At 40.1% G+C, this 12,126-nt stretch overlaps 1 protein-coding gene across 2 annotated transcripts in view; it reads left to right on the forward strand.

The window, feature by feature from the left end:
• LOC146658114 (protein mono-ADP-ribosyltransferase PARP14-like) overlaps window positions 1–9,243 on the forward strand; it is a 31,858-nt gene extending 22,615 nt beyond the window's left edge. Inside the window, exons 16-23 of one of the 2 annotated variants that reach the window (XM_085426503.1) lie at window positions 1,433–1,615; window positions 1,964–2,167; window positions 2,782–2,906; window positions 3,862–4,097; window positions 4,179–4,447; window positions 4,629–4,774; window positions 5,587–5,761; window positions 8,774–9,243. In XM_085426503.1, coding sequence (XP_085282629.1) covers window positions 1,433–1,615; window positions 1,964–2,167; window positions 2,782–2,906; window positions 3,862–4,097; window positions 4,179–4,447; window positions 4,629–4,774; window positions 5,587–5,761; window positions 8,774–9,057 — 1,622 coding nt within the window. In that variant the 3' untranslated portion in view covers window positions 9,058–9,243. The remainder of the gene's footprint in view (window positions 1–1,432; window positions 1,616–1,963; window positions 2,168–2,781; window positions 2,907–3,861; window positions 4,098–4,178; window positions 4,448–4,628; window positions 4,775–5,586; window positions 5,762–8,773) is intronic. The other variant, XM_085426504.1, reaches the window with a different exon arrangement.
• The last annotated feature ends 2,883 nt before the right edge of the window (window positions 9,244–12,126 follow it).

Genomic DNA, 12,126 nt, shown 5'->3' on the forward strand with positions numbered 1-12,126 from the left:
GGGGGCGATGTGCTCTCTGTCTCCTCCACTATCAGAAAAAGCAAAGTCAGCAAAGTCCTGACTCTCTGAAAACAGTATTTCCTATAACTCAGCAGTATAATGCATCATAAACAATATCATTCATTCAATCAGCAGTCTAATGTAATACAAATCAGTTTAATAACTGTAATAGTTTTCACCTTCTTCTAATTCAGGAGAATCCTGCAAACTAAAACTACATAATAGTTTCACAATCTTTAATTAGGGGTCTAACATGGCATTAGATAATATTATAATCCCACAGAGGAAGCACAGGTTTGTATGTTTCTATTGACTTACACTTAGTGTCACCTTATTTCTGTATTTTATATATAATTCTTTGTTTCCATCACTGAGTTTTAATATAACATTTATAAAGTATGTTCTTTTTTAAACTAAATTTTAATACCTGAGTAAGCCATTTTTTATTTATTTTTAAAATGATTTCAGGTATGGTGGAGTTTGTGCACAGTGGTTAGCACTGTTGCCTCACAGCAAGAAGGTCCTGAGTTCGATTCCACCATCAGGCCGAGTCTTTCTGTGTGGAGTTTGCATGTTCTCCCCGTGTTTGCGTGGGTTCCTCCTGGGTACTCCGGCCCCCTCCCACAGTCCAAAGGCATGCAGTTAGTGGGGTTAATTGATTCATCTAAATTGCCCATAGGCGTGAATGGTTGTCTGTCCCTGTGTGTTGGCCCTGCGACAGACTGGCGACCTGTCCAGGGTGTACCCGCCTCTCGCCCTATGACAGCTGGGATAGGCTCCAGCACCTTCCGCGCCCCTGAAAAGTATAAGCGGTAGAGGATGAAGTTTATTGAGTGAGTTATTTAATCAATTAAAGCATTAAATTTTGCATCTGGTTCTTTGCAACTAAATACTGAAACTCATGATCGATATATGTTTTTTCAGTTTTCATCCTTGTCCCTTGTATACAGAGATTTATCCAGAGTCTCTGAATCTTTTGGTGATATTATGTACTGTAGATGATAAGACACTTAAACGCTTTGCAATTTTGCATTTACTGAAACGTTTCCACAGTTTGTACAGCTACTCACACAGAAACATGTGCAAGTAGCCTGCAGGAGGTCATTTTGACAGTGCTCCTCTTCTTCCTCACACAAAGGCGCATATACCAGTCCTGTTACTGGGTTGATGCACTTCTACAGCCCTGTCCAGCTGTGTTTGGCCCATCGCTTAGACTAACAATCAATATCGATCAATATCTTTACTGTAAAGTCACTACCTTGCTGTTACTACCTTTTACCAAATTTCAGGTTCCGATGTGAAAAATAGAATTTCAAAATTATGGATCAGATTGGAATACTTTTTAAAATATTTCAAACGTGTAACGCTTTGGACTGGAAAATACCAATTCTGCCACACTGTGTTATAAGCCTCATGTGCTTCCACTCTGCAGTGAGTTCCATGGCTCAGCCTCATGCAATGATCCTGACATCAGCCGGGCAGCTGCCCAGCAGGAACATCGTCCACGTCGTCGGCCAGAACGACCCTGCAAACATTAAAGACATGGTTTACTCAGTGCTGAAGTTCTGCGAGGAGAACAAGTTCAGCTCTGTGGCCTTCCCTGCCCTGGGAACAGGTCTGTACATATTATTTATGGTATTCACTGATTTGCTGTGCAGCAGTGTGCAGAGGTCATTACTGCATGAGGAACTGTGACAAAGGTCCGATCAGAGTTTGTGTCACACCAAATTAATATTAAGCTGAAACACACCAACTAACCAGATCCCTTCTACAGAGTCTTTGAGATCTTAGATTACACCAAAACCATCAGTTTGTTGGTTTTGTCCAACTCTTTCATCTTCGAGCTGTAATGAATGTTGCAGCCAGATGTGAGATTGTTGCTCTGTTGAGTTTCACAAAGTGTACTCTTCATCCTCTTTCCATCCTTTCATCATCACCATCATCATCCTTGTCTGCCTGTCAGGTCAGGGAGGGGCCAGCCCTTCAGCGGTGGCTGATGCCATGGTGGATGCAGTGGTGGAGTTTGTGAGGAAGAAACAGCCGAGGTTTGTTCAGAGTGTGAAGATCCTGATCTTCCAGACGGCCATGCTGAACGATTTCCACATGAGCATGAAGAAGAGACAGGGAGAGACGGTGGAGGAGAAGAGTGTCTTTGGCAAATTCAAAGGTACGTCGGTGTTGTTTGGTAGGGAAACCCAACTGTAGATGGGAAATTGTTTACTTATCCATTTCATTTTGATCATGGTGGCTTAAAAAGTACCAGTAAATTTCTCCTAAAAGACAATGTTTGCTCTTTTATTGACCAAAATCAAAAAGGCATTTCAGAATAACTTGAACTATCTGAACATCTCTGTGGTTTGATCCTAAAGATGTAAGTCTCTCTTGATGTGTTTTTAACATGTTTTTTAATTTCCCTCCTGGTCATTGTGGTGAAGGCAATGGTGCATTTGATAGGCAGTGTTCTTTTAAAAAAGCAGTAATAATGTTAATGAAACTGTAAAATGTCTTTGTGTAAGGATCTGTTTTCTATGTTTTTTGTAATTGGGGTTTTAGTACGGGCAGAACTTGAATTTGAATGCTTTTTAAAACTGAATTTGAATGAGCCCAAGTTAAAATTCAGTGTATTGGTTTGAAAATGATCATCACTAAATTGAAAGAAAGAAATCATTAAAAGGCCAGAATTACCCTGACATTCATGCTCACAATGAGTGTTTGGAAACTTCTGATCATAACATAAAATGTTGTCAGATGGATTGACGTTGGATATTATTATTGTTTCAGCAACAGTCCGCCAGTTCATGTCAGGTCTGGTATCCGGGTCGGCTCAGTCCAGCTCTGTTGACTTAGTTCTGGAGAGGGAAGAGTTTGAGCCCACAGTGTTTCAGCTGTGTGCCGACGACAACAAGGTACGCATTTATTCATTTATTTTTTATTCCAACAATATTTAATTTTTTGCACACGCATGGATGGATGGAAAACAAGCAAACAATCAAACATATCCTGCCTATTGTAGCAAGGCAATCTGGATCGAGCAACGTGCCCAAAGTCAAACTGCAAATCTTTGTGCTAATCAGAGAACAAAACAAATCAAAGCCTGTGTGGTCTAAAACAGAAGATGGCTCCCCTCAGCTGTAGCTCCCACAAGCTTTGGTGAAAAAATAAACCTAAGAAAATGTTAAATGTTTCAGGCATAACCTTCCCTTTAAGTAGCTAACCTGATGGGTAATGTATTCTGTGCCAACGGTTGAATGTTGTGGTGAAGACAGGGACCGCCTCTCTCTCTGCAGTGTGTGTGCGAGTGAGAGTAACATCTGCAGTACGAAGTTTACAGCGAGTGAGAAGAAGAAAAGTATGCTTATAGTAGCAGCTGCTGCAGCCAAAAGAGAGTCGAACAGGCCCAGCTGTGAGCGAAATGTTAGGATTCAGCTGATCACTGTGTTTACCACCTCCAGAGGAATAATGTTCTGCTGGTGCAACTTTCCGACGCCTCTCTCCACTTTGCTATAAGTTGACCCAGACCAGACAGCTGGTTAGCAGCTACAAGCCAAACTCAACGTGATCTGTGCATAACAGGTGATTCGTCCACACATACTTAAAGTTTTGTGAGTGAGCGAGAGAGGTGTTATGTGTAGTTTTAGACATGTGTCAAGCTGAACTTAAATAAATAAATTCTCTCTCCAGACTGGAACGACATTGCTCACAGACAAATCTGGCTGCTGTCAGAGAGCCTGTGTAGAATTACTGGACAGACTGATGCACATTAAATGGTTCCAGAACACTGAATAAATCTATTTCTGTGAGTTTAAGAAAATGTATCGATACCTGTAACTAAAATGTACCACGATTTCTCCAACCCTGCAGGCTTTGAGTGAGGCCAAGAAAAGGATTAATGACCTGATTGTTGCTGAGCAGGCACAGAAAACCATCTCTGACCCGTTCATTAGTCAGATGTCACAGGCTGACATGGAGGAGCTGAAGGCTCTGCAGAGGAAACTGACGGTCAGCATCCGTCTGGACAAAGGAGCAGAGGACCAGGACCCCGAGATCCACCTGGAGGGTCTGACCAGAGACGTGTTCACTGCTGAGTCTGCACTTAGGTCAGCAAACAGAGACGTAAATGTTTTTCAAGAATGTTCAGTGCAAAGTCCTAACTGCTTTTTCTATTTGATGACCATCAGGGACATCATCCGGAAAGTGGAGAGGGCGGAGAACTCAAAGAGACAGGCTTTGTTAGTGAGCAGCCTGGTAGAGTGGCAGTATCCAGACCGCAGTGGTTCAATGGTGCCGTTTGATATTTACACCAACCTCAAACTGGAGGAGGCGCTAGAGAAGAAACAAAAGGTGAAGATCAAGATCAACAATGAAACGTACACCGCTGATCCAGGACTTAGAAAAGCAGTTACAGCAAAGAGGCCTCCTATGGAGCTCTTTCGGAAAGAGGTGAAGGGTGAGTCATCTAGGCACTTTGTCTTTTATGGAGGTTTTACCTCAGAAAAAATAAGCTGAAAACAGAAGAGGTGATCAGTCTGTAGCCACCGCATTTTACATCTTCCACTGAAACTCTAATCACAGCATGTTGTATATATGCACTGTTAGTTTGAACTGAGCTCTTCCAATGATTTTTACAGATGACACTGCTCTGCCTCTGCCTTCTTGTTGGGAGGACATGAAAGGAGACCTTGTGAAGTTGTTTGCTCTGACTCCAGGATCTCAGGAATACAACAACGTGGAGCAGGAACTGACAAAGAATCGACTTCATGTTAACATCATCAGTGTATGTTCAGTCACAAATACATGGAGCAGACTGTATGACTGTGACGGTTAAAAAAATTGGCTAGTAAAAGTCTCCATAGTAAACGAAGGTTTTACATATGCTGTACATAAAAGATGGATGAAGTCACCATGGAATCACCCACTGGTGTGAGGTTAAAGCTTTGGTTTTAGCTTCACCATTTATAACTGGATTAATAACAAGTATGATTCAGTGCAGAGAGGTCTGTTAACACATGTTGAGTGAGAAAGATGACTGGAAAGGAAAAACTCAATGCATCATGGGAATCATTGAGTCCACAGTGAAATCCTATAATTTCCCTGTGGCCCAAAACTGGAGCTCTGTTAGAATAATTAACAGAACTTCAGCCATATTATTTGTGAGATAATAGGACAATGCTCCAAAAGGCTCCAACGGCACACACATAAATCAAACAAGTAAGTTATATAAAAGTTCCTCCTCATCCCCAAAGTTGGTATGAAGGCAGTGATTATCTATAGAGACCAAAACACAACCATAACGTATGTATTTCTGCTATAAAGTTTGGACATTTAAAATGGGAGTCTATGGGGACTGAAACTGCTGGAGCCAGCCTCAGCACACCTCTTTCATATGGATGAAATCTTTCAAAGTTCATCTATGTACAAAGAGAGCCAGGTGGAGGTTTCTGCTAGTAAAAAGGAGTAAGGAAGAAATGTTTTCATGATTGAGCAAAAAAGATAAATATCTATATACACACATCATTAGACAAAATAAGCAGAGGTAAGAAGGTAAGAACTATGAGAAGTAATAATGTGTTTGGATTGTGTTGGCAGATTGAACGGGTCCAAAATCCAACACTGTGGCAGAACTACCAGATCCTGAAGAAGCAAATGGAGGCAAAGAATAAACATAAAAACAACGAAAAGCTTCTTTTTCATGGCACCAGGGCTACATCTGTCGATCTCATCAACAACAAAGGCTTCAACCGCAGCTACGCAGGAACAAACGGTACCTGAACACTCATACACGGCACATTTATAGAACAGTAATATCAATTAGCAGACGCCATAATATCCTTACCAAATATGTAACAAATAATGTGTGCAAACAGAAACAATAATATAAAATGTAAACTTTTCATTCATTCAGTTTGTTATTGCAGAAAATTCTGCTGTTAATGTGTGAAATGATGGAATATTGACACTACTGACAACATGATTGGGAGATATCAAAGATATCAAAGATATCAAAGATATCAAAGTCCATATATTCAGTATTACATGTAATTACATGTTATTATTGTGAACATAAAATCAGCAAATCTTTCATAAGATTTCGTTAGATTGGTAGATGGTTGCTAGGTAACATGAAGACGTCATATCTATTACTAGTAGATTAATATTGACTGCTAACTTTGAACACCTGCTTGTGTAGGAGAAAAACAGAAAACAAAAAAACAGAGGTTTGTGTGTTGCAGTAAAATATAAGGAGGCCTATAAGGTCAAACACTGCAAGTAAAAACAAAACAAAACACAACAGCAGTTGAATTAAACACAAATGAATTTTAATAGAACAAAGTGAAAGTAGAAAAGAAATCAACTCTTAATTGACAGAGGAAGTGTTTTTGGGGTGGCAATAATGTGACGGACCAGCTGCAGAAGTGACAGAACCCAATACGTGAGAATCACTGAAGGCTCTGCCTCCCATTCTACTTTTAAATACTCGAGGAACAACAAGTAGGCCTGCAGAGCGAGAGCGAAGTGCTCTAATAGGGTGATATGGTACTACAAGGTCATTAAGATAAGATGGGGCCTGATTATTTAAGACCTTGTATGTGAGGAGCAGGATTTTGAATTCTGGATTTAACAGGAAGCCAAAACAGGAGAAATCTGCTCTCTCTTTCTAGCCCCTGTCAGGACTCTTGCTGCAGCATTTTGGATTAGCTGAAGGCTTTTCAGGGAGTTTTTAGGACTTCCTGATAATAATGAATTACAGTCGTCCAGCCTGGAAGTAATAAATGCATGAACTAGTTTTTCAGCGTCACTCTGAGACAGGATATTTCTAACTTTAGAGATGTTGCACAAATGGAAGAAAGCAGTCTTACATATTTGTTTAATATGTGCGTTGAAGGACATGTCCTGGTCAAAAATGACTCCAAGGTTCCTCACAGTGTTACTGGAGGCCAAGGTAATGCCATCCAGAGTAAGAATCTGGTTAGATACCATATTTCTAAGATTTTCAGGGCTGAGTACAATAACCTCAGTTTGATCTGAATTAAGAAGCAGAAAGTTAGCGGCCATCCAGGTCTTTATGTCTTTAAGACATTCCTGCAGTTTAACTAATTGGTGTGTGTTATCTGGCTTCATGGACAGATAGAGCTGGGTGTCATCTGCATAGCAGTGTAAATGTATGCTATGTCTTCTAATGATGCTGCCTAAGGGAAGCATGTATAATGTAAACAGAATTGGTCCTAGCACTGAACCCTGTGGAACTCCATAATTAACCTCAGTGTGTGAAGAGGACTCTCCATTTACATGCACAAACTGGAGTCTATTAGATAGATATGATACAAACCACTGCAGCACAGTACCTGTAATACCTACAGCATGTTCTAATCGCTCTAATAGGATATTATGGTCGACAGTATCGAACGCTGCACTGAGGTCTAGCAGGACAAGCACAGAGATGAGTCCACTGTCAGAGGCCATAAGAAGATCATTTGTAACCTTCACTAAAGCTGTTTCTGTGCTGTGCTGAGCTCTGAAACCTGACTGAAACTCTTCAAATAAACCATTCCTCTGCAGATGATCTGTTAACTGTTTGACAACTACTCTTTCAAGGATGTTTGATGTAAAGGAAGGTTGGAGATTGGCCTATAATTAGCTAAGACTGCTGGGTCTAGAGATGCTTTTTGAGTAAAGGTTTAACTACAGCCAGCTTGAAGGCCTGTGGTACATAGCCGATTATTAGAGATAGGTTGATCATATTTAAGATCGAAGAATTAGTTAATGGCAGGACTTCTTTGAGCAGTTTTGTAGGAATGGGGTCTAAAAGACACGTTGATGGTTTGGAGGAAGTAATTATTGAAGTTAACTCAGAAAGATCAATTAGAGAAAAAGAGTCTAAGTGAATATTAAGTTATTAAATGAAGTCATTACCAGTTAACGTTAAAGGGATGGTTGGCTCAACAGAGCTCTGACTGTTTGTCAGCCTGGCTACAGAGCTGAAGAGAAACCTGGGGTTGTTCTTATTTTCTTCAATCAGTGATGAATAGTAAGATGTTCTTGCTTTCCGGACGGCTTTCTTATAAAGCAGCAAACTATTTCTCCAGGCTAAATGATGATTTGATAAATTTGTGACATGCCATGAATCATATTTCTGGAGATGCATGTTTGCTATTAGCCGTTTACTGTTTCCTTGTCACTTCAACAACTCTTCCATTATGTTAAACAAAAACACTCGCGTTGTATTTCTGTTTCTGTTTTTTTTCCTTGTCTTTTCTTCCACTGCTGCTCAGGTATAGCTTGAGTCAGTGAGAGACATTTTCTGCTGTCTTGTCTTTTGCTGGCTCAACCCTGTAGGCCAGACAGATGTTCCTCAGCAGTTATTATGCTGATTTCCATGTTTTATTTTTTGGCATGTTTTATTTAGATTATTTACAGTCAATAGTTTATTAATCAATGGATGACACTTTCACTGGTTGTTGGAGAAATAAAACATCCCGTGTTTCACGACAGATTTTCAAATTGCTCAGTCGGATCTATCTACATATTCTTTAGAAGAACAGGCACAAACCTTTTTTTTACCAACATTTAGGGCGGATGTTCCCGGCTACACCTGGGCTACCAGAAACAAGCCACAGCTTTTTTTTACCCTCCACCTACAAACTGATAGTTAAACACTCTAATGACATACATGATACATATCTGACAGAGACCACAGCTGTGGAGCAGCGTTCACTTAAAAAAAACTTTTGTCGACCATCTTTGACTAAATCTTTTTATTTATTCACTCTGTCAGTAGGTGCAGCAATCGGCAAAGGTTCTTACTTTGCTGTGAACCCAAACTATTCAGCACAAGGCTACGCCAGCCCTGACGCCAAAGGACACAAGCGCATGTACCAGGCCAAGGTTCTTGTTGGAGAATACACTCAAGGAAACAGTGGCATGATCACCCCTCCAGCCAAATCTGGGAGCGCTTCAGACCTGTATGACAGCGTCACAGATAACATGTCGAATCCAACCATGTTTGTGGTCTTCAATGATATCCAGGCTTACCCAGAATACCTTATAACATTTACATGAGCTGCCACCACTGTGCAACATTTCTGAGAAAAAAATAATAACCTTTCCTCTTATGTTTGTTCTGACTGTTCATTCTTTAAAATTACAAATTATATAAAATATTGTTTGTCTGTTTTCATTTGCTGTTGTCACATTATTTTTAAATATTTTGAAGCACATTTTAAAGGAAGATTAAACTAACACTGAAATAAATTCTCTTCTCTGTTATTTCTTTAATGTGAACAATAATCGGAGAATCGTAAAAGTAAACTCCAGTTTAAATTGTCTCCTGCTGCCATTCCCATTCCCTTCAGGTCACCCAGGGTGTCGCTATGATTAGTCACATATCTAGAAAACTTTGGTGTAGCTGTAACTCACGTCACTTGGTAAACTTACTCACTCAATCACTTCTGGTTGTCACGGGGAATGAGGGACCCGGGTGTGGAGCTTCTGAAGGAACAGACAGTGCTTTTATTTACAGTGAAAAAGGAAGGGTGACAAAGAGTCCAATGTTCAAGTAGTCCTCCGTGTGAGTGAGTTTCCCGTTTCCCAATTGTGTGTGGTACTGTGTCTGTGTCTTCTCCCCTAGTGAGCCAGCATTCAATTCCTCTCCAGCTGAGCCTCCCGTCTCTATCCTAGGAGAAATTAATACAAAAAGTTAAGTCTTCTCTTCAGCAGGTTAGTCTCTACTTAGCTCGATGCCAGCAATTACTACCAGGCTCGGTACAATACTCCCACGCTGACTGTCGCCCAGCACCGCCATTAAATAGGCCATACAATATGGAGGATGATTAGGAACAGCTGGGCACGGAAAAGGGCTTTTCGGCCCTTTTGCTCTCCCTTTTTGTCACTGATGTGTTGGCTGCCTTAGTCTGTGATCGCCTAACGCTCCTATCTATTCGATCCTCTATGATGGGTCTGGATACCTCATCCTCCTGCGACGGTATTTTCCATCCTCCGCTGCCGGTGTCAGGATCTTCGTCAGGCGTCACCAGTGGTACCTTTCTGGATCTACACAAATCACGGAGGAGGAGAGGAAAAAGAGCAGGTGTCCAGGTGAAGCTTAGACTGTTCTGGAAGCGGAGACTAGCTGGTAAGGGGCGGCAAGCATTTCTGGTCCCCTGTGCTCAGACAGTTTCTATGAAGGGGAACTTTTCTTCCATGTCCTTGCTTGAATGTAACGGGCCTGGACCTATGAGACTGTTCATCCAGACTCCCCGGTTGCTTGACCTTCAATCCCCTTGGTGAGTGGAATTAATGAGCATCGCAGATCAAACCCCTTAGTTTCTACATCCCCTAAATTGTGCCACTTCTCTTTGGGTGTTAAAGGTTGCTGACCCCTGTTCTAAATGTTGTTGGCGCATTTCAGGAGCACGCTGTTAATAAAGTTACACAATTGCATAGTGAATTCACGATTATTATTATTATATTTACAAAATACGACAGTTTTTTTTTTCTTGGTCGTATCATTTTATTTTGTTGTATTTATCCACAACACCTTAAAGGCCGGTCCGTGAAAATATTGTCTGACATTAAACTGGTCCGTGGCACAAAAAAGGGTTAGGGAACGCTGATCTAATAGATTCCAATTTGTTCATGTAAATGGAGAGTCCTCTTCAAAAACTAAGGCTAATTGTGGAGTTCCACAGGGTTCAGTGCTAGGACCAATTCTGTTTACATTACACATGCTTCCCTTAGGCCAGGGTTCTGCAACCTTTAACACCCAAAGAGCCACTTGGACCTGGTTTCCATGCAAAAGAAACCACTGGGAGCCGCAAATACTTTTTGACATCTAAAATGAAGATAACACTGTATATATTGTTTTTACCTTTATGCTACTAAGGTGTGTTGCTTATGAAATCCATGAAGTGCTACAGAGAAAATTACGTTTTATTTATTTAATTAACACATTTTGAACTCTTAAAGAAATATAACAAAAGGAAAGACACCCAGCTGAACTAAAAGGATCCAGCAAACAAAAACTGCTGTGAGCCGCCAGCCTCGAATCGCCTTTGTGCTTTTAGAGCCTTGACCTGACTTTTAAAAAATAATTGGAAAAAAAGCACTATGCTGCTGAAAAAAATAGATATTTGCACAATTCTGCCTAAATATGTATTTTACCTGGTTAATGTGTGCAGCGCCGCTGCATGTCAAAAAAGAGCATGTCAGACCTGCAGGTATCAGGCTGTGATGTTCTCCTTTATGGTGGACAGAAATTATGTTTTTAGAGTGGCACAAATAATTTGTTTGATTCATTAAACATGTTTGTGGTTGTTACAGTAAAAAATATAATGAAAAGATAACTGTAAATTCAGACATGTGAGGTTGTGCTGATGATACCAAACAAGACAAAGTAAATAGTTTTTAAAGGTGAAATGTGGAGGAAACATCAAAAGTAGTTAAAATGGCCGATTATACCCTGGACCCCAGAGGGTTAAACATTTTTTTTAAAGTAACGCAATGGTTACTTTTCAAGTAATTAATTACTTTTAGAATCTTGTAACTCAGTTAGTAACTCAGTTACTTTTTTCAAGAAAGTAACTATAATAAATTACTTTTTGAAAGTAACTTGCCCCAAACTGCTCTTTTGTTTCCTCTTTTAAAATTTGTTTCAAATGTTTGCAAGACTTGTAGAAGGTTACTTTTATTCAGAGACAGCAGTGTGTAGTTAATGGACAATTCAGCTTATTTGTATGTGTAGCATCTTTGTGTTCAAGTGTGTCTTGTATATGTTGTAAATTTTAGCACAGTCTGGATGACAAATGACATTTTACAGTTATTGAAATGATTCATGGTAAACTCTTTTTTTTAAGAGAACTCAATCAATATCCATGTTATATCTGTGCAATACCTGCAAATAAATTATCAGACCACATTTAGCTGGTAAATGTGTGATCTACTCATGTAAAGGGAAGATGACCTTTACAAGAGCTACACTGCTTATGGAATGAAATCATGTTTGTCTGGTTTCTGGTTGCTTACAAAGGAGGAGGCCACTTAAAACCAAAAGTGGAATTTGGTTCAGGAGAGATTGTCTCAGTACATCATCACTCTTACACTAATTTCTATGAGTATAAATAGTATAAATTT

Source organism: Rhamphochromis longiceps, linkage group LG12, assembly GCF_057381845.1.
Source record: "Rhamphochromis longiceps isolate RC_006_pf linkage group LG12, R_longiceps_female_GT1.1, whole genome shotgun sequence".
NCBI classification, from domain to species: Eukaryota; Metazoa; Chordata; class Actinopteri; order Cichliformes; family Cichlidae; genus Rhamphochromis; species Rhamphochromis longiceps.